Source organism: Neophocaena asiaeorientalis, unplaced genomic scaffold (assembly GCF_003031525.2).
Source record: "Neophocaena asiaeorientalis asiaeorientalis breed wild unplaced genomic scaffold, Neophocaena_asiaeorientalis_V1.1 scaffold476, whole genome shotgun sequence".
Taxonomy (NCBI): Eukaryota; Metazoa; Chordata; class Mammalia; order Artiodactyla; family Phocoenidae; genus Neophocaena; species Neophocaena asiaeorientalis.
In genome coordinates, this window is record NW_020172178.1 from 10,624,397 (window position 1) to 10,645,317 (window position 20,921).

At 56.2% G+C, this 20,921-nt stretch overlaps 1 protein-coding gene across 3 annotated transcripts in view; it reads left to right on the plus strand.

Annotated features, from left to right (window-relative positions):
* The window catches only part of PACS2 (phosphofurin acidic cluster sorting protein 2), a 62,658-nt gene that overhangs the window by 15,397 nt on the left and 26,340 nt on the right, over nucleotides 1–20,921 (plus strand). For all 3 annotated transcript variants that reach the window (XM_024759521.1, XM_024759513.1, XM_024759530.1), the window contains exons 2-3: nucleotides 17,147–17,234; nucleotides 20,474–20,563. In XM_024759521.1, coding sequence (XP_024615289.1) covers nucleotides 17,147–17,234; nucleotides 20,474–20,563 — 178 coding nt within the window. The remainder of the gene's footprint in view (nucleotides 1–17,146; nucleotides 17,235–20,473; nucleotides 20,564–20,921) is intronic.

A 20,921-nucleotide genomic window follows, 5' to 3' on the forward strand; every position in this document is an offset into this window, starting at 1 on the left:
CCACCCCCCCCCCACCCCATGGGAAGGTGGGAGTGGGGCAGGAGATGGGTGGATTTTGGCAAAGAAGCAGGAGGAAGGCCATCGCCTTCACTCTGTCCAGGCAGACTGCAGGGCTTGCGGCCAGCTGGGCCCTTGCTGTCCCGGCTGTGAGTCACCTGGACCACAGCTTCCCGCCTGCAGCAAGGCTGAGCGGGGCCACTGCTCGGTCCCTGAAGTCCCCTGTGGTGCGGTCCGGCCGCAGGCTGTGCAGGAGGGCATGCGGCCCAACCAAGGTGCTTATGGCCTGCACCGTCCTCTGCACCTGGCTTCACTGTGCTGGCCTTGCCGAGGAAGGGCCCCACCCGCAGGAAAGTGCTGGGCAGGGGCTCTTTCCCGCCTGGGGACCCCGTCTCCCTCGCGACCAGGACAGTGCGGGGCTCCCCTCCAGTGGCTAGTGAGGTGTACCCGCGTGCCCAGGGCCTCTGGTCACTCAGGCGGGGGACAGAGGCCCAGAAGGCCCAAGGAAGGAGGTTCTGATGGCCAGGCCCGGGTCCTGGGATGGCTGACGGCTCTCACGTGTAACAGCCTTGTGGCCGGCTGGCTGGAGCTCTCTGGGTCCTGGGCCCTGTGTTGAGGTTATGCGTGTGTCCCAGTGTTGTCTGCCCAGCCCCCTCGGGGCGGCCCTCCCTGCTGTGGACACAGGGTGCTCTCTGCAGGCGCCTGGGCCCATGTGGCCTCTACCGGGTACCCGTGCTCAGCCCGGCCCACCCGCCGGCCGGCTCGTCCAGCGTGTGGCCGTGCTGGCCTCTGACGCAACACCCACCACCACCTTGGAGGGACTGGCTCTTCTGCCCCCTCCTGCCTGTGCCCTGGCCCCCATCGCAGGTTAGCCTCTGCTGGGGCAGGAAGGTGGGCTCACAGTGACCCCTTCCAGGGGTCCCGGCCTTGGTGTTGGGGTGCCTGACTGTCCCTTGCTTCCTGCAGGGCCATCCCAGCCCCACACCGCTGGCAGGGAAGCTGAGAAGGCACCTCTGACCTTCTCTCCTGATTAGCAGGAAGCAGCCATGTCCAGATAAGGCTCAACCAGCAGAGAAAGCTGAGCTGGGCCAGCGAGAGCTGGCAGCCGCCTCAGGCTCCCGGAGGAAGGTGACTAGCGCTCGGGATGCGGGTGGAACTGGAGCCCTTGGCCCCCAGCAGGCTCTGCCCCTGAGAACCCTCCAGGCCTCCAGGTGCCCCAGTCTCACCCTGCGGCCCTGCCGTGACCAAGCTGCGTGGGCCTGGAGCCTGAGCCCCCAGGGTGCCGTGTGTGGGCCGGCCCGTCCCAGGGGGGCAGGCCGGGCGTGGGGGCCGCGTGGCCACCTGCCGCCGCAGGGCCCCCGCTCCCACCGGGGCAGATGCAGGACCGTGCAGACAGGGTCAGCTCCTGGAGACAGAAGGCCCCTTAGTTCTCCCTCCCACAGAACACCCAGCGCATGTGGGGCCACAGAGCCAGGCCCGCACGTGGCCCCGGTTTAACCGCTGACGTCCTGGGTGCCGGGAGAAAAACAGGGGAGTCAGCGTCCTCCTCGGAGGGCCAGCCCGGCCCCGGCAAACCCGGAGGGCGCTCTCCTTGCGCGTCGCGGGCTGCATGCTGTGCTGCGGTCTGGGCCCAGCCAGCCCCTCGTGGCCTGTGTGGTCGCCCTGCGCCCAAGCTGAGTGCTGCTGGCGGGACTGTGGTGGGGCGGCCGCTCTGGGCAGCGGTCTGCAGCCCCTCTAAAGGCCCGGCCACGTCGCCACGTGGCCAGCACATCACTCTTTCAGAAGAAGAGGAACAGGGGCTGCAGCCACGCTTGCACACGCATTCAGGGCGGCTGCCCGTAGGGCCCAGTGCTGTCCTGACACCTACCGGGTGGGTGAACCCAGGACGTGGCGCCCCTCAGAGGAGCCACACGTGTGAGCCCCTTGTACGGAACGTCAGACCGGGCAGGGCCGCCAGGAGAGAGCTGCCGGGGTGGGGCCTCTGTGGGCTGACGTAGCGGTCCTGGAGTTAGAGGCGACAGTTGCTCAGCATGGACAGTGTGCTGACTGCCACTGGTGGCGTGTATGCTTGAACATGGTTAAAATGGTCGATTTTACGTTGTACACGTTTTACTACAGTAGGGAGAGGTTTTAGGAGGAGGGCCAGGGACGGTTCTAGATCCGAGGAGACCAGTCAGGCAGGCCGCCGACAGCAGGGAGGACAGGGCGCCACGGGCGACGGCCCCTCGCTTAGCGTCCTGATGCCCCAGCTTGCTCTCAGCCCGGTCGCCCCCAAATCCTAGGTGCCCACGGGGAGGGGGTCCCTGGTTGGTGGTGGTGGGGTGTTTGCTGAGCTCTTGCTGCAACTTTCTGTGGAGCTTGAGCTCTTCCTCATAAAAGCCAGGGCGGCGGGCGGCGGGCGGCGGGCGGCGACCCGCAGGCCCCGGAAGGCTCTGGAGCCCAGGGCGGCGTGGGTTACGGGTCTGCACTCCTGTGAGTCGCCTCTGCGCCGTCGCCCGCATTTCTGTGGGTTGATTGTCTTTCTGCTGCTCCTCTGTAGGCGCCTTTGTACTTGGGACATTAGTCCTTTGTCTTCCGTCGGCATCGCGGCTCCTTTCCCGCATCTATTGTCCCGTCTCTGAGTCTGCTTGCAGTAACGTCCACGTTTCCCGTCTCGGGCAGAGTTTGTGTCTCGCGGAGCTGGGGGAGCCGCTGCGTTGGGCACATCTGGCCCCCTTCCTCCGAGGACCTGGGTGCACCAGGTGCCGTCCTAGGCCCCGGACCTGGTCCCATCCTTGCGGAACTCAGCCCTGCTTAAGGGGATGCGCGGTGATCTGGGACAGACACTTCCCACCTGAGCGCCATCAGTGAGGGGGGGGTGAGGTGGGACGAGGTGGGACACGGAGCTCCCTGATGTTGGGGTGCCAGTCAGCAGGGCGTGGCCAGGCTCCAAGTGCTGGGCCCGGGGCTGGGAGTGCAGGACGTCTCTAGGGCCTTCCCGGAGGCTGGACAGAGCCAGTCACTAGGCTCTTTCTGCAAGGCGCCTCCACACCGGCTGGCGGCCACAGGACAGGGCAGGGTCCTCCTGGGGGCCTGGTCGGGTGGAGAGCAGGCTGAGGGGCTTCCAGGAGATAGGTGGAGCCCGGGGCGGGGGGCCTGGGCTCGGCCCCTGGGCAGTCAGGAGGGAACGGGCCGTGTTTCGGAAAGGACTACGCGTTGGGCTGGAACTTTTAACTTTAGAGTGAAAATGTCAAGAAGAGCCAAGGTGGCAAAGATGGTGGTTGGCATGCAGAGGGGCACTCCTGCCTCCTTCTGAAGCCAGCAAGACCAAGAATGGCCAGGGACCTGGGAGGAGGCCCAGGAGAAGGAGGACGTGGGGGCCCAGGACCACCGGGTCGGGCCCGCTGCAGGGGAGCCCAGGACAGGCCCAGCCCTCAGATTCTCCAGAGGGCAGAGGCACAGGCACCGGGGCGGAGCCCGGAGCCCTCGTCGTGCCCGCTCTGGATGCGAGCAGACGCCGGCATCCAGGTCCGACAGTGACGGTCAGCAGGAAGCGTCAACCACAGCACGGCCCTGCACCCGTGGAGCGGGGACAGGAGGCGCTGGTGAAAGGACGCTCCGGATTGCCCAGCTGGACGGCAGACGCGGACGGGCTCGGCGCTGGAGCCAAGTGCAAGCTGAGCAGCTGTCGTGGGGAGCGGAGCAGAAACAGAGGTGGACGGAGACGGCAGAAGAGATACCGTGGGCGCCGCGTGTGGAGCGAGGGGTGTCTTGGCTCTACTTCAGGAAGGAGCCTCCACCCACCGCCGGTCCTCCCGCTGCCCTTGGCCCTGTGCTCTGTCCACTCTGTCCACAGGGCGGCCAAGAGGTGCCCTCCACAGGCCATGCGGGAAGGTCGCTGCCCTGCCAGAGCACGCAGAGCCTCCCCCTGCGGCAGGCGGGCCCAGGCGGGGACAGTCCCCTCCTCAGATGTCTTTGCTTGTGACTGGCCCTGTCACTTCCGTCCTGAGGGGGGCGAGCAAGGGAGGGGGTGAGGTCCTGCTGTGCGGCCCCCCGCGCTCTTGGTGGGCCTGGAGCAGTTGGGTGAGACAGCCTTGCTTTCCTCTTAGGGTTGGGGAGCCCTGCTGAGGAAGAGCCCCTCTTAGCAAAGGTTTTCATTTGTTTGTTTTTGTTTTTCTCTTCTTGGCCGCCCCTTGTGGCACGTGGGATCTTAGTTCCCCGACCAGGCACGGAACCAATGTCCCCTGCATTGGAGGAGTGGAGTCTTAACCACTGGACCGCCAGGGAAGTCCTTTAGCAGAGGTTTTTAATCAGAAGTTAAAACCAAGCCTTGTGCACTGTTGGTGGGAATGTAATAGGGTGCATCTTCTGTGTAAAACAGTGGCTAGAACTGCCCCCAGACCCAGCAGTCCCACATCTGGGCGAGTGTCCTGAAGGAGTTGAAAGCGGGGTCTCCAAGAGCTATTCCTCCAAAAAACTAGCATCACAGTTCACATGAGCTGAGACAGCACTTACCAGTCCATGTGGTGACGACGACCCAGCCTGGAAGCGAAGGGGTCGTGCCACAGGCTGCATCATGGAGGGACGTGCTGAGTGACGTGGGCCAGTCACAGAAGGACAAGTCGCGTGTGATCCGCTCGTATGAGGTCCCTAGGGCAGTCGAATTCATAGACAGGAAGTAGGAAGGTAGGGCCGCGGGCTGGGGGACGGGGGGGAGTGAGTGTTGAATGGGGACAGAGTTTCAGTTTCACAAAATGAAAAGAGTTACGGAATGTGGTGATGGTGGCCAACCATGTGAACGTGCCTGATGCCCCTGGACTGGTTCCTTGAAGGTGGTAAATTTCACGTTGTATACATTTGACTGCAATAGAAAAGGAGAGAGGTAGCTTTGCCACACTGTTCCCCCAAACATGGCTGTAGCAGTTACACTCTCCCAGGGTGGGGAGAAGTTAGAGCCGGATGCCGCGGGGCTCACCAGCGCTGACCCTCACGCTGCCTGGCTGGACTCCAGCGGGGGACCCAGGGAGGGGCTCAGGGGCCCACCCACCTGGGGTCCTGCTTAGGTGGGGAGCCGTCTCCAGACCCCAAGGCCTGCTGAGTCCCCCGGTGGGGACTGCCCTTCCCCTGCTCCTGGCCCGCGTGGGGCCCTGGGGACCCTGTGGCGTTCTGCCATCAGGGAGCCAGTCCCCACCCGCCACCTGCCGCTGCCCTCCCCTCCCCCGCAGCTGAATGAAGCTCGGGGAGTTTGGTTTAAAGGAGGCACGGCCCTGCTCCTCTGGGACACCAGTGCCCCGGGGCAGCAGGGCCGCAGGCTCCTGTCTCTGGTTTGCGTCCCACACGCAGGATGTGGGGGTGGCCAGTCTCCCAAAGAGGAATCGGAGGCTTTGTGCTCTTTGCAGCCTCGTCTCCCCACCCCACCCCACCACCTGGAACCCAGGCTCCGAAGCTGGGTGGGCTGAGGTCTTTCTTCTGGGGCTGGGCGCAGGTGCTGGCCAGGTTTCCTGGGGCAGCATCGGGGAGCGGGGCCTTGGGGGACCCTCAGCTCCCTCCACTGCGTGGCTACTGGGGGTGGCTGGGCAGACTGGCCCCCACCCCAGCCCCTGGGGGGCATTAATCGTGAGACCTTCCTGTCAGTGGGAATGCCCTGCGGGCCTGTGTATAAAAATATCTGCAAAACCAGCTTTCCGTGAACTTTCTGAAATGTCGCTTGTTTCGTCACTCACAGAATCCGGGAGTGTTGGGATACGGGGGCTCCTCACCCCCCCAGCACGCCTCCCCTGACCTCGGTGTCCCGGCATAGCCTGACCCCACGGCAGAGCCCGTGCCCCTGCTCTCCCGGGTAGTGTGTGCTCAGGTGGTCCTTGCTGAATGACACCCCCCCCCGCCCCCGGGGAGGCCCCTGCTGCCCCTGCTCTCCCGTTCCCAGGGTGCTCTGCTCATCTTCCTGTCCCCGGCCCCCATGCCAGCCTTCCGTCCCAGGGCCTGTGTCCATTCAGCCCTGGCCCTGACCCCATGCTCCGTGTGACCCCTGCCCTCCAGGGCCCAGGCCCAGTACCCCGTGCTGCCAGGTCCCCCGAAGAGTCTCCCACTTCAGGTCAACCCCAGGGAGGACGTGGCCAACGCCCCCTCAGGGTGCCATCTCCCCGCTCCCTTCCTCTTCTCTCCCTCCTTGCCCCACCACCTTGCTGGCACCGCCCTTTTCCTCCAGACTCTGTCCAGCACCTTGGCCACCGAGGACCAGCCCCGGGAGGCCTGCCCGCCTTGCGGGCAGGGGCCCACTGACCTGAGAGCACACGGAAGCCCCAGCCCCAGGTGTCACCCGGTGGGACAGAGACCGGGCAGCGTGGGCCCGGACCCACCTTCTGGGACCCACCTGGTGGCGGGAGGTGGCTCTGAGGGGGCCGCAGCTGCCTTCAGCTGGATCACAGCCCAGCCTGGGTGTCTAGTTGCCCTGGGCTGGGAGCGGCGCCACAGCTCTGCTGACCCTCACAGCCGACTTACGCGGGCACGCCTCGGTCTCTGCTTTGCAAGTGCGCGGTTGTCCCTGGGTCCCTCAATCCTGTAGGCCCAGCTCTTCCCGCACAGCAAGAACCAAAGACCCTGAGGACTGAAGTGTGTGTCAGGGCCCCTCTCACACCCACTCGGGGGCATTCCCTTCCCAAGGGCAGAGGCATCTTTCACACCCATCTTTAAGGTGATGCCCCAGTCATAGCGGCTCCTCCCCCCACCGAGGATGACCTGTGGCTGGACATCCTAGTGAGATGCTGCAGGAAGGGGCGGGCACTCACACAAAGGGAGACCAGCTGCTTTGAAGAGGCCACCAAACATGGAAAGACAGAGTAGAGACAGTTCTTTGCTGTGCGTGCGCATGGGCAAACGAAGGAAGGGGAAATCCCCAGGTGGGATTCATCTGGACGGAGAGGGACCTGGGCCAGGGCGGAGCCAGGGAGGTGCCCGGGGGTGGCTGGGGGGCCTCAGAAGCACGTCTGTGGGGGGCTTGGGACCACTCTCCCTGGGGTTAGGGAAGCCCGGAGTGGCAGGGAGGCTGCCCCTGTGAGGAGGATTGTGGGCCGCCACGTGCTGTCAGAAACCCGCGTTGCTGTCGTGCGTGGGTGTCGATTCTGAACGCTGAGACGCCTCTTTAAGTGCAAGTGTTAGAGAATGAGAGACCGAGCCTTCAATCACAGCGTCATCTGACTCAAGTTATGTAAAGAACAGGGCAAATCTTAGAAAAAAATAGAAGAATGGAGGTAACAAAGCGAGCGTAATGAAATAAGAAAACAATATGAAATACTAACAAAAGCCAGAGTCAACTGCTTGGAAAGACTAATAACGTAGCAAACTTTGGCAAAAGTGATCAAAAGAGAAAGCACACATACGCAATCTGGAACGAAGTGACAAAGTCGAAGAACGCTAAACAACGTTGTCAATAAATATGAAAAATAAGTATGATGCTTTTCTAGAAAAAATATGAATTACTTAGTAATTGACTTAGTAAAATAGAAAATGTGTACAGACCAGTTACATCAAAACCTCCTCTCTTCCCCAAAGCGCACCAGATGGTTTTATTTGTGAATTTTACCAAATGTTCAAGAAATAAACATTCTCATATGACGTGTTCCAGAGACTGAAAAGATGTTTAAAGAGAGGCAAAGCTGTCAATTTCACGAGGGCAGGAGAGGCAGCAGAAGGGTAGGGTTGACCTCGTGGACATAGACGTGAAAATCCTAAAGAAAATGTTGACCCCCCCAAAAAAATCCCTACAAGGTATAAAATTGCGAAAGCATTTCATGAAGTAGGAATTATCTCAAGAGTGTGTGGGTGATTTACTTAACAGTAGACTATTTATTATTTTTATTACATTCAGAGTGAAAGAGAAAAATCATACGATCTATCCAGAAAAAACATTTGATGAAATTTAAGAGACATTCTTAGGGATATAGAAATAAACAGGAACTTTAACCTTTTATAGGGCACCTACTAAAAATCTACAGACCTTCACTATCCAGTGTATTAGCCTACATTTGGCTATTGATCAATCCATTTATCCATTAAAATGTATGATCCACTTCTGCAGTAGCACCAGCCATATTCCAACTGCTGGCTGCTGGTTACCACGTTAGAGAGTGCAGCTATAGAACACTTCCATCACTGCAGAAAGGTTACCGGACTTCGCTGCCGTACACACATCATCCTTAAACGCTAGAAATATTACCTCTAAAACCAAGAAGAAAGGTAACTGCTGTTATCCTTGAGGCACTGGGCAGTGCAGCAAGACGTGAAAAGTAGATAGGAATGGGTTGAAAGAAACACAACTACCATTTGCAGATGGCATTGTTGTTCAAATGGACAATACAAGAGAGCATACAAGCTGCTAGAACCAGTGACGGTTCTGAAAGGTTGACTGATACAGGATCAGCACACAGAATCAATAGTGTTGAAACACCTGCAGTGTTTCATTTTGAAAATAAGAAAAAGAGTGTTATTCAGAAAAGCAGCTAGTAGCTTGTCTAGGAATCAATTGGCCAAAGGGCATTAATGACTTTCGCCAGAGAACCGGCTAACCACTTACTCAAGGACGTAAAACACCTGAGTAAGGAGGTGCTGAGGCTCCGTGACGACCTAAAGATGTCACTTCTCCCTAAATGCCATGCAGTTTTGTAAAATTCCACGAAGCAATTGAACTTGGCAAGCAAATTATGAAGTTTATATGAAACAGACAAGCAACTTTAAAGAAAAATGAAGTATGCTTGTGTTTAGGGAGTGTTTTCCTTAGCAGATGCACGTTTATTTAAATAAGCTGTACTGATGAAAACAATATGCAGTTGTCAGAAGTACGGACAGATTGACCTGTGGGACATAGAGCAGGACACAGAAACACACAAATGCAGCACGCTTCAGAAACAGCCTTCCTCATCCGTAAGGAAGGGAGGTACTCTTTCAGAATTGATTGGGGGACAGGTGGGTATCCACATAGAAAATAATAAAATCAGGTCCCTACCTCACACCATGCACAGAACAGCTCCACATAGATAATGACCTCAGTGAAACGAGAAAGAAAATTGGGAGGAGGGGTGTGAAATTAATATATTATCCAACAAGCACAAATCATAAAACATTTAATTAAATAAACATTGTCTGGAAACCCACTCACGTGACAGCCTGCAGCTAGGAGATGATAGATGTGATGTACATAGGCCAATGGTTACACCTAGAATAAAGGAAGAATCCCAAGTGAGGAAATGCCAGTGCAATAGAAAAATGGGCAAAGGTTGTGGACAGGCAGGCCACGGAATCGCTCACGGCCAACAAGCACCCGAGAAGTTGCGCAGCCTCCCTGGAGGTCAGGGCGATACCAGATAAAACCACCGTGAGATCCCCCAAATCTAGTGATTCTGTTCCTTTGGGGGGTTGAGTGCTAGGGGCTGAATTGTGTCCCGCCCCTGCCAAGTTCACGCTGTGACTCCCTGACTCTCCCAGTGCGTCGGCATGTGACTGTATTTGGAGAGAGGTATTCAAAGAGGCGATTAGCTTAAAACGAGGCCGTAGGGCAGGTCCTTCTCCACTATGACTGGTGTCCTTAAAATGAGGGAGATCTAGACGCACAGAGAGACGCCGGGGTGGGGGTGGGGGGGCGTGCACAGAGTGGAGGCCGTGAGGGGCGGCCGTCCGCCAGCCAGGGAGAGAGGCCCAAACAGATCCTTCTCTTATGACCAGAGGAAACCAGCCCTGCAGGCACCCCGATCCCGGACCTCCAGCCTCCAGACCGTGAGAAACAAATGCTGTTGTCTAAAGCCGCCCTGTCTGGTGTTCGTTATGGCTGCCCCAGGACACCAACACCCCCTGGGCCAGCAGGAGTGCATATTAACCCCACAGCTTGGGGGAACGGTTTAACAAAGCCCCCGGACAGGTTGTGAGTGTGTGGAGCTGACCCAGTAACCCCACTTGGGCAGAAGGTGCCCGCGCAGCCCTGTGAAGATGGGGCCAGAGCGTGTAGTGTCGGATCACTGGAGCAGCCTGAACAGCCATCACGGGGAGGTGGAGAAGCCATGTGCTCGTACAGAGAGGAAGTACACAGCGGGCATGGGGAGTGCACACTAGTGACGTGCCCACGGCTCTCAAAAAGAAATGAGAGGTGGGGAGAGAAGGGCAAGTTGCAATAGCACACTCGGGGTGGTGTTAGCCTGTGACTTGAGAAACAGAACGACGCACGCTGACGCGTACATGCAAATTTAGTGAAAATGGGACGTGCCTGGCCGTCCAGAGCACAGCCGATGTCTCTGTGACAGGGAGTCAGAAAGGCAGAGCCACCTGAAGGTGCTGATTCCTGCCTCGTGTACAGCACAGAGTTAGGGGTCCAGGGCTGGCTGAGCCCTCTGCCGTCCCGAGCGTGTGGCTTCTACTTCTGGGTCCAAGGTGGCTGCCTAGGTCCTGCCATTGCATCTAGGGGGAAGGCAGCGAGCAAGGGCTTGCCACCCAGAACGTGATCACACGGCCTCTGCTCGGGTTCCGCCGCCCCGGCCGCTCAGTGGCCGTGCCCAGCTGCCCCAGACAGGACTGGGGTCTCTGGCCAGGAGGCAGGCGCCCAGCTAACATGGGGGAGGCCTGTTGTCAAGGGAGGACGGGGACACCGGAGTTGGGGGACGGCTGGCAGTATCCTGGGAGGAGACCCCTCCTCCAGATGGTGGTTCCTTCGGAGGGAGGGGGTGGTGAGCAGCGCACACAGTGGGTTTCTGTGGTCGTGGGTGCCTTATTTCTCTGAAGAGGTCTGCAGCTGGCATGGAGAACATTGGTTAGCGCTTGGTGGTGGGTATGTGGGTTTTGTGGCATCACGCTTTGTAACTTTTCTCTGTTTTAGAAGACAGACCAGAATGCTGCCTCTCTGGGTTAGGTGTGGAGCTTGGCTTTTTCCTCTCTCCTGCTCGGAGCAGACAGTCCGAGGAAAGAGCACACTGGCTGTGAGCGAGGCCCCCTCCCGTGGAAAGACTGGGTTTTCACCTGCTGATGGGGTGGAGTTTTATAGGGACTGTGTGTCACTGCGGAACCTAGTGCCGTGCGGGGCGTCTGACGGAATAATGGCCCCGGCTTAGTGATGAATCACTGTTTGTGGGGGCTTCTCAGTGTATTTGTTTATGGTTTCCTTGAGGGCCAAGCATTCTGCAGTAATCCCACCCTTGGCTGCCGTCAGGCCTATCTCTCAGAACCAAATGAGGCTAAAAAGCAAATAGCATTTACTCTGTTGATCTGGCTCAGCCTCTGGGTGCAGGTGATCCTTTCGATTCTTTTAGCGTTGTTTGCACAGATAGCATCAGCTTGAACATACCTTAGAACACACACACCCCACAAGAAATCCCGAATGGCTGTAGGTGTCACAGTCACCTGGGAGATGAGCCTCTGAAGTGAGTCTGTCCGGGGTGGAGACGGGCTCCCTGCGGATCCACGGGCCCCTCCTCATGGGCTGGAAGCCAGGCCCTTCGTGGAGCGGTTTCTTAACTGCCATGTGCTCGTGGGCACCCGGCTCTTCTTCCTGCATGGTCCCCTCTGCGCTGTGGACTCTGAACGCTGGACTCACCCCGTCCCCAGCCAGACGCATCGTGAGGGATGTCAGCTTCTAGGAATGGGGGTTGTGAAAGCCCTGAAAATAAGAGATCGAGACCCTGAGACGCCCACCCCCAAATAAGGGCTGGAAAGTATTTTTTAATGATTAATTGATTCAGAGCAGGATCCAAATAAGGCCCCCATTTGGCAGTTGTGGCTGGTGCACCTTTAGGTCTTCTAGGTTTTTCCAGCTCTTGAAAAGGTACTTTAAAAACGTACATGCAGGTACTTCCCTGGTGGTGCAGCGGTTGAGAGTCCGCCTGCTGATGCAGGGGACATGGGTTCGTGCCCCGGTCTGGGGGGATCCCGCGTGCCGTGGGGCGGCTGGGCCCGTGTGCCACAACTACTGAGCCTGCGCTCTAGAGCCCACGAGCCACAACTACTGAGCCCACGTGTCACAACTACTGAAGCCCACGTGCCTAGAGCCCATGCTCCGCAACAAGAGAAGCACCGCAATGAGAAGCCCGCGCACCGCAACGAAGAGCCCGCCGCAACTAGAGAAAGCCTGCACGCAGCAACGAAGACCCAACGCAGCCAAAAATAAATAATAAATAAAATGAATTAATTAAAAAAACAGAAACCGTATATGCAGTAAAATTCAACCCTGCCTGCTTTTTTGTCTGCAGCTCTGAGCCCTGTCACCCCTCAGGCAGGGCAGGACGCCCAAGACCGAACCTTGGGGCTCCTGCTCCGCTCTCCGCCCTGTGCCCTCCACTGCCTCTCCCGGAAGGTACATAGGTGGGTGAAGATGCAGGGCGCGACCTCTGGACTCTGGCTTCTCTCCTGCAGCGTGCGTGTGCGCCCCTGCATGCGTGTGCACGTGGCGGGGCTCGGTCCTCTAGTCCCCCAGCAGCACTCCCTGGGGTGGATGGCCTGGTGGCTTTGAGGGACGTCTGGGTTTCCAGTTTGGGGCGAATGTGAACTCAGCTGCTGTGAATGTTCGTGTCCGAGCCTTTGGGTGGATTCCCAGGAGTGGGGCTGGGGGTCCTGGGAGCTGATGCCCCACCTGCGGGGTCACGGCCCCCCTCTCCGCCGGCTCGCCAGCACTGGGCCTTTGGATCGTGTTTCCGCCTTTGTAATCGGTGTGTGGTATCTAGCTCTGGCTTTAATTTGCATTTCCCTAATAGCTAATAATGTTGAGCATCTTTTCATGTGCTTATTTACTGCCCATATGTGTTTTTTGGTGAAGAGTCTGTTGAAATCTTTTGCCCGTTTTTATTGGGTTGTTTATTTTCATATTATTGAGATTTGAGAGTTCTTTATATGCTCTGGATAAAATCCTTTGTTGAATATGTGATTTGCAAATATTTTCTCCCACTCTTAGCTTGTCTTCTCATTTTCTTTATAGCGTTTTTCGCAGAGCAGAGTTTTAAATTTTGATGACATCCAATTTATCAGACTTTCTTTTTCTATTCTGTCGATCTGTGCGCCTTTCCTTTGTCAACAGCACTGTCTTGATGACTGTTGGTTTATAGCAAGTCTTGATGTCAGTGAGAGGTGCCCAGCTTACTTGGTTCTCCTTTTTCAAAGTCATTATTTTTTTCTATCGAAGTGTAGTTCATTTACAATATTATATTAGTTTCAGCATAGTGACTCAATAGGTTTCACAGGTTATACTCCATTTAAAGTGACTGTGAATAGTGGCTATATTCTCTGTGCTGTACAATACATCCTTGTAGCTTATTTATTTTATACATGGTAGTTTGTACCTCATTCCCCTATACCTATCTCTCCCCTCCCGCCTTCCCTCTCCCCACTGGTAACCACTCGTTCTCTATATTTGAGTCTGTTTCTGCTATATGCATTTATTTATTTTATTTTTTAGATTCCACATATAAGTGATAGAGTATCTTGTCTTTCTCTGCCTGACTTATTTCTAGGTCCACCCATGTTGTAAATGGCAGGATTTCATTCTTTTTTATGGCCGAGTAATATTCCATTATATATACACATATCTATGTACATGCACATATACATACATACATACATACCATGTCTTCTTTACCCTCCATCTCTGAATGGACACCTAGATTGCTTCCGTGCCTTGGCAATTGTAAACAGTGCTGCTGTGAAAATTAGGGTGTGTGTATCTTTTCAAATTAGTACTTTTGTCTCTAACCGATATATGCCCAGGAGTGGAATTGCTGGGTTATTTGGTAACTCTGTTTTTAGTTTTTTGAGGAACCTCCATACTGTTTTCCTTAGTGGGCTTCACCAATTTACATTCCCACCAACAGTGTACGAGGGTTCCCTTTTCTCCACATCCTCTCCGGCATTTGTTATCTGTAGACTTATTTTTTTTTCTTTCTTTTTGCGGTACGCGGGCCTCTCCCTGTCGTGGCCTCTCCCGTTGCGGAGCACAGGCTCCGGACGCGCAGGCTCAGCGGCCATGGCTCACGGGCCCAGCCGCTCCGCGGCATGTGGGATCTTCCTGGACCGGGGCACGAACCCGCGTCCCCTGCATCAGCAGGCGGACTCTCAACCACTGCGCCACCAGGGAAGCCCTGTAGGCTTTTTTTGATGATGGCCATTCTGACAGGTGTGAGGTAGTTTTGATTTGCATTTCTCTAATGATTAGTGATGTTGAGCATCTTTTCATGTGTCTTTTGGCCATCTGTATGTATTCTTTGGAAAAATATCTATTCAGGTCTTCTGCTCATTTTTTAATCAGGTTGGTTGTTTTTTCAATATTAAGTGGTATGAGCTGTTTATATATTTTGGAGATTAACCCCTTATTGGTCATATCATTTGCAAATCGTTTCTCGCATTCCGTATGTAGATTGTCTTTTCGTTTTGTCAGTGGTTGCCTTTGCTGGGCAAAAGCTTTTACGTTTAATTCGGTCCCATTTGTTTATTTTTGCCTTTTTCCTAAGTTATTATGATTTTTCTAGTTCCTTTGCCTTTCCATATAAACTTAAAAGTCAGCTTACTAATAACTACAGAAAAGTCTTGCTGGGGTATCATTGGAATTGCATGAAGTCTGTAGATCTAGTTTGGGGAGAACGAGTGTCCACGAGCCTGGCGCATCTCTGACCCCTTGTGATAGCAGTGGGGAGCTTCTAGCATGCAGATCGTGCATTTATTTTATGAGATTTAGGTATTTCCTTTTTGTAAATGGAAGGCTTTTTAAACACTGACTTCAGTTGTTCATTCCTAGTATATAGAAACGTGGTTGCCTTTCATATGTTGAACTGATGTCCTTCAATCTTGCTAAGCTCATTAGTTCTTGGAGCCCGTTTTCACATTCTCCTACATTCCTTGGGACGTTCTACATAATGATTGTGTTGTCTGAAAATAAGAAGAGCTTTATTCTGTCCTTTCCTATCCTTCTGCCTTTTGTTCCCTTCTCTTGCCCTCTTTCCCTGGGCAGGCCTTCAGTGCCCACTGAATTGCAGTGGTGAAAGGGTGCGGCTTTGCCTCGTTCCTGATCTTAGGGGACAGTATTCTCTCTCGCACCATCCAGCGTGATGTCCGCTGGGGACCTTTGGACGTGCTGTTAATCAGGTTGAGGGGATTCCCATCTATTCTTCATTCACTGAGAGTTTTTAATCATGAATGGATATTGAATTTTCAGAAGTTTTTCTGAATTGATTGAGATTTTATGGTTTTTCATATTTAGTCTGGTAATGTGTATCACATTGATTTCAAATGTTGAACCAACCTTGCATTCCTGGAACAGACCCCCTTTGGTTATGGTGTATTATCCGTTGTTCCTTTTTTATATGTCTGGATTCAGTTTGCTAATATTTTGTTGAAGATTTCTACACGTGTGTTCAGAAAGGAACTGGTCTGTAGTTTCCTTTTTCGTACTGTTTTTGTCTGATGTTGGTGCTGGTATCAGGGTATTTGCTAACCTCATAAGATGATTTGGGAAGTATTCTTTCCTCTTCTGTTTTCTGGAAACTGTTTTGTAGAATTGGTGTTATTTCTTCTGTTACTGTCTGGTTGAACTCACCCGGGGTTTTCTTTTTCGGAAGCGCTTAACTATTAATCCAGCTTCTTTAATAGATCAGGCTGTTGTTCGTCCTGGTGGGTTTGGGCAGCTTGTAGCTTCCAGGGATTTGGTACATGATCTCAGTTCTCAGATTTGTGCGCACTGAGTTATCTGTAGTATCCCTAATCGTGTTGTTCCGTGTCTGTGAGCTCTGTAGTGATGTTCCTTCTTTGATTCCTGATACGGGTCATTTTTGCCTTCTCTCTCTCTCTCCTTCTTCCTTTGTGTGGCTGGAGTTTTTGTCAATTGTATTACTCTTCCCAAAGAACCAGAATTTGGTTTTATTTTTTCTAATTGTTTCTTTATCTTCAATTTCATTGTTCTGCTTTTATCCTCATTTCCTGCCTTCTCACTTTGGGTTTAATTTGTGCTTTTCCTGGTGTCTTAAGGTAAAGCTTAGATTGTATAGTTGAGAATGTCTTTCTTTTCTAATATAAGCATTTAATGCTGTGAATTCTCCTCTCAGTACTGCTTTAGCTGCATTCCACAATTCTTGACATGTTGTTTTTCACTTTCATTCCACACAAAATATGTCTAATGTCCTTCTGGGCTTCCTCTTTGTCCTGTTGGTGATTTAGCAGGGTGTGGTTGAATTTCCCAAGTAGCTGGTGTTTTCCAGCTGTCCTTCTATTGCTGATTTCTAGCTAACTCCATTTTTGTCAGAGAACATGCTTTATGTGATTCTGGTTCTTTTAGTTTGTGCTTGTGAAGCATTGTTTTATGGCCCAGGATGTGGTCTGTCCTGGTGAACGTGAAGTGCTTTCATCCGTCTCCTTCTCTAGCTTTTTCCCTGGCCCTGCAGAGTCAGAGCAGCCCCCATGGTAGAGGGACTGAGCTGTGAGAGTGGCCCCGCCATGAGGGGTCCTGCTGGGCTCCCCTGCTTCACTGCTATGTGTCAGGGACTGTCAGGGACGCACTGTGTCTGTCTGTCTCCAACCTGCAGCAGTCAAATAAGGGGCATCCCCTGCCTGGGAAGCCCTGGTGTCTGTCTCCTGGCCCCTCTGGGCTCAGTGGAGGGCAGATGACGGTCTCCAGGGAGACAGGCTGAGGTGAAGCCCAGCTGAGGTGGGTGGGGCCTGTGGGATGGGTGGGACCATGTGGGTGGGCAAGACCCTGGAGAGGAGGGGGGCGGGGCCTCGAATGGACCCTGAGGGCAGGGTCCCTGGGAGGCCTGTGCTCTGGCAGCTGGGAGTGGGATTCCCAAGCACTGGTACCTTGGTCCCTGGGGGCTTCCGGGGTTTGTGGTCTCAGGTTTCCTGCCTGCCCGCCCATGGACCCACCCAGGCCACCTTCACCAGAGGGAGACCCTCTGCGGAGGGGTGCTTGGTCCAACAGTCTGGGGGTGCTGATGGGTGCCCTCTACGTGCAGGGACCCCGACGATGGCTCCCAGCCTGGCCGGGCCTGGGCAAGGGCTTCTGGGATACGTGAGGGCCAGTCTCCATGAGTGACCGAGGTGCTGGGGTCAGAGAGCCCGCGGTCCAGCGGAGGCTGGGGCTGCTGCGGTTTGGGGCCTTCCTGGACCATGAGAAGGCGTCGGAGTGCACGGTCACTGCTGAGCCCGTCTGTGCCCTTTGCAGGTTGTGCAGCCTGACCTTGAAGAAGCTGGTGGTCTTCAAGGAGCTGGAGAAGGAGCTCATCTCGGTGGTGATTGCTGTCAAGATGCAGGTGAGGGTCTGCCTGTGTCACTGGCCTAGGGCCACGAGGATGCCTGTGTTGCCCAGGAGATGAGAGGGGCACAGCTGCACTAGCAGCTGGACCCTTGCCTGTGCAGGAGGCCCCACCCTCCCGGGCACAGCGAAGGGCAGGCCACCAGGGTCCCGGGATGAGGGGGAAAGCAGGTGTGCTGAGCTCACCTGCAGACGGGCCCCAGGCAGAAGCTGGGACAAACCCTCCCTGCTCCCCGCTCACCCCCCCGCACTGCGTGCCCCTCGCCCGCCAGCCGTCCACCCGGGCCCAGCCTGGCTGTGCTCACCTCTCGCTCCCAGGCCATAATACTCCATGTCCCTTGGGCCTCACAGGTCCTTCTTTCTGCCTTTGGACAAGTGTCGGTGTTTCAGGGGGACCCAGCTGCCCCAGCGCTCAGCGCCCCCTTCCCTAGCAGCCCTGGAGGAGGGCCCCATTAGCCGTGCGAGCTGCCTTTTGGTGGCCCCGGAGGTGGGACGTGGGTCTCGGGCCCGGGCTGTGCCTCGGCAGGGCCCTCCCTCCCCCCGCACTGCTCACACGTGGCTTTATGTGGCAGCTCCTGGGAGTGGGGTGCCCTGGGTTCAGCCCCTCGGCTGGGGCCCAGTGGGTACGGAGGCCTGTCCTGTTAGGACCCCCAGACCGTCGGCACCACACAGGGCGGGGGTCCTGCTTCTCCCCCAGCCCCAGGCTGCTGGAGCCCAAGCTTGCGGCTGGCGTGGGTGCTCTGGACCTGGCCTGTGGCTCCTCGTGAGGCTCACCAGGGCCTCCTGGCCGGACCTCCAGGAGCAGCTCGTGGGCCTCGGGGCCAGGCTTTCCTCCAAACCGGGAGCTCAGGTTGGAGCCCAGCAGGCGTGAGGCCCGGTCATTTGCCGTCCCCAGAAAAGCAGTACACTGTGGAACAAAGACCCGAAGAAGTGCTCTTCCCCACCGACGGGGCTGCCGCTCTCAGCGTCAAGCAGGCTGTGCCCGGCTGCACACCTGGGACGTGGGAAGATGCCCGCATGAGAACCAGCCCCGCCGGCCATGCTCTGGGCCCCCTGGCTCGGGAGGGGTCGATGGCACTCCGGGCCCTCAGAACAAGCTGGTTTACCCATCCCTGGCCTCTGAAACCAGCACTGTTGACTCTGACGCGACCGGCGCGCCTGCGCTCTGGCCCCGTTCCTCCGGCTGCCCGTCTCTGCGGTCCTGCCCCGGACCCCGTCATTATCGAGAACTCAGCGTCTGGTCAGGGTCCCAGGCCCCTTGGAGCCCCCCGCTCCTCCAGCTTGCCCGAGTGCCCCCGTCGCCTGGGCCCGCGCCCCCAGTTGGCAAACACTCAGCTCCTTGCCTGCTTCTCCTGGGGCATCCTCTCCTGCCTGGGTCACCTGCGTTTCACACGGGTGACCTCAGCTGCCCCCCGCCCCCCGGCCCCTGTGTCCTGACTCCCAGAGGAAGCAGGCGAGCCGGCCTCCCTCGCTGACCCGAGTCTCCGTACGTGTGTTCACTGCTGCCCCCTCGCCCGTCTGCGCATGGGTCCTCCTTGCCCGGGCACGGGCCCATCAGTTCAGGTCCTGACCTGGATGGGATCAGACGTTCAGGGAACTGGGGGGAAACGGCTGTGAGGGACAGAGGGGAACGGGCCAGGGGGTGGGGAGAGCACCAGACCGCACACGGGGAGCCTGCCCCCGGGAGAGCTAGGGCTGGGGGAGGACCGGCAGGAGGGCCCCTCGGCACACTCTGTGCTGGGAGCAGCTGCGCGCAGCACGGCCTTGGCACCAATGCCGCGTGCAAGCAGAGGGCAGTGTCTCCAGCAAGCCTTCTTAGCCACTCGGCCACCCCACACTGCTGGGTGCTGAGGGGCCCCACACGCCCCTCCCCGTCACTCCCGTCAGCTCACACGTCTGTGCGGCTCACGTCTTTGTCCTGGACCCACAGCCCACTCCCACTCTCACCCGTTCCTCTGCACCCCTCATCTTGGTGAGACGCCTTGGGAGCTCCCGAGGCCACCCCTGGCCTCGTCAGCTGCGTGGTAACCTCTGCTCTCCAGCCTGACTCTGTGAATCTGGCTCCTCGTGGGGCCCCCTGGACGTGGGCTCACGGGGTTTGTCCTGCTGTGTCTGGCTTCCTGCACTTAGTGTAACATCTCCAAGGCTCGTCCATGTTGGGAGACCTAGTTTTAAAACAATACTATCATGAACATTTGGAACTTATTTTGGTACGAGGTTTGAGGTTGGGACCTGTGGGGGGGGTTAATTATTTTTTTTAATTAATTGATTGATTGATTTTTGGCCATGTTGGGTCTTTGTCGCTGTGCGCAGGCTTTCTCTAGTTGCGGCGAGAGGGGGCTACTCTTCGTTGCGGTGCGCGGGCTTCTCATTGCGGTGGCTTCTCTTGTGGAGCACGGGCTCTAGGCATGTGGGCTTCAGTAGCTGTGGCGCGTGGGCTCAGTAGTTGTGGCTCGTGGGCTCTAGAGCACAGGCTCAGTAGTTGTGGTGCACGGGCTTCAGTAGTTGTGGTGCATGGGCTCAGTAGTTGTGGCGCACGGGCTCAGTTGCTCCGCGGCATGTGGGATCTTCCCGGACCAGGGCTCGAACCCGTGTCCCCTGCACTGGCAGGCGGATTCTTAACCGCTGCGCCACCGGGAAGCCCCCGGGACCTGTGTGTTTTATACAGATGATTCACCACCCATGTATCACAGCCATTTAGTGATTAGCTTTTCTTGCCGACCTGAAGGCTCCTTATTACACACTGTTGTTTTTACATGTGTCTGTGTGTTTTCTGAATCTAGTTCTAGGCTTGTACTGCTTTCTCTGTCCTTGTGACGGTGCCGCTGGGCTTTAATGACTGACCTTTGCACCCATTCTGCTCTCAGTGGGGCGGGGGGCAGTCCTGCTTTCCCAGGAGCATGTGGCTTCTCGCACACCTGCTTGTCCAGCTGCATCTCTTGCTGCATCTCCATCCTGCAGCTGCGTGAAATTTGGCAGTGACTGTTCTCAGTCTCCTCTCTCACAGCTTAGCACAGACTTCTAGAGGAGGACTTGGGGGTCAGAGGATATGGGCTCTTTGAAGGCTCCGGATAAATCTCCCCGCGGGGCCTTTGGGAATCATACGCGCTCGGACCTCACCCCCACCATCTGCGGGTCTTTGCCTGACAGTCTGAAGAGAACTGACAAGCCGACATCTTCGCTGTTTCATTTTAAGATGCCTTCTTCTGAACTAGGAGGTGTCTTGTTCTTTCCCAGGGCTCCAAGCGGATCCTGAGGTCCCACGAGATCGTGCTGCCCCCCAGTGGACAAGTGGAAACTGACCTGGCGCTGACGTTCTCCCTGCAGGTGGGCCTCCGGGGGACACCCCACCCTCACCCTTCCCGCAGCCCCTGTGGCTACAGAGGTCCCCTCTCCCACAGGGCTCACTCTCCGAGGTTAGAAATGTGCTTGCTTATTAGGTCGAGTCTCTCGTCGCATTCCCTTGATGGAGAGAACGTAGTGAGGCCAAAACTCAGGTGATCGGTTTAGGTCGCCTCATTCCTGTGTTTAGAAAAGATGGGGGAGCGGGGGCTGAGGGAAGCCACTCAAAAAAACAACGTTGTTTAAAAAAAGAAAAAGAAAGATGGGGAGGAACCTATGGAAACTCGGTGTCGCGAGTTCAAACCCCTCGGGAGTATTATTTTGGGGTGTGCTGGCGGTGAAC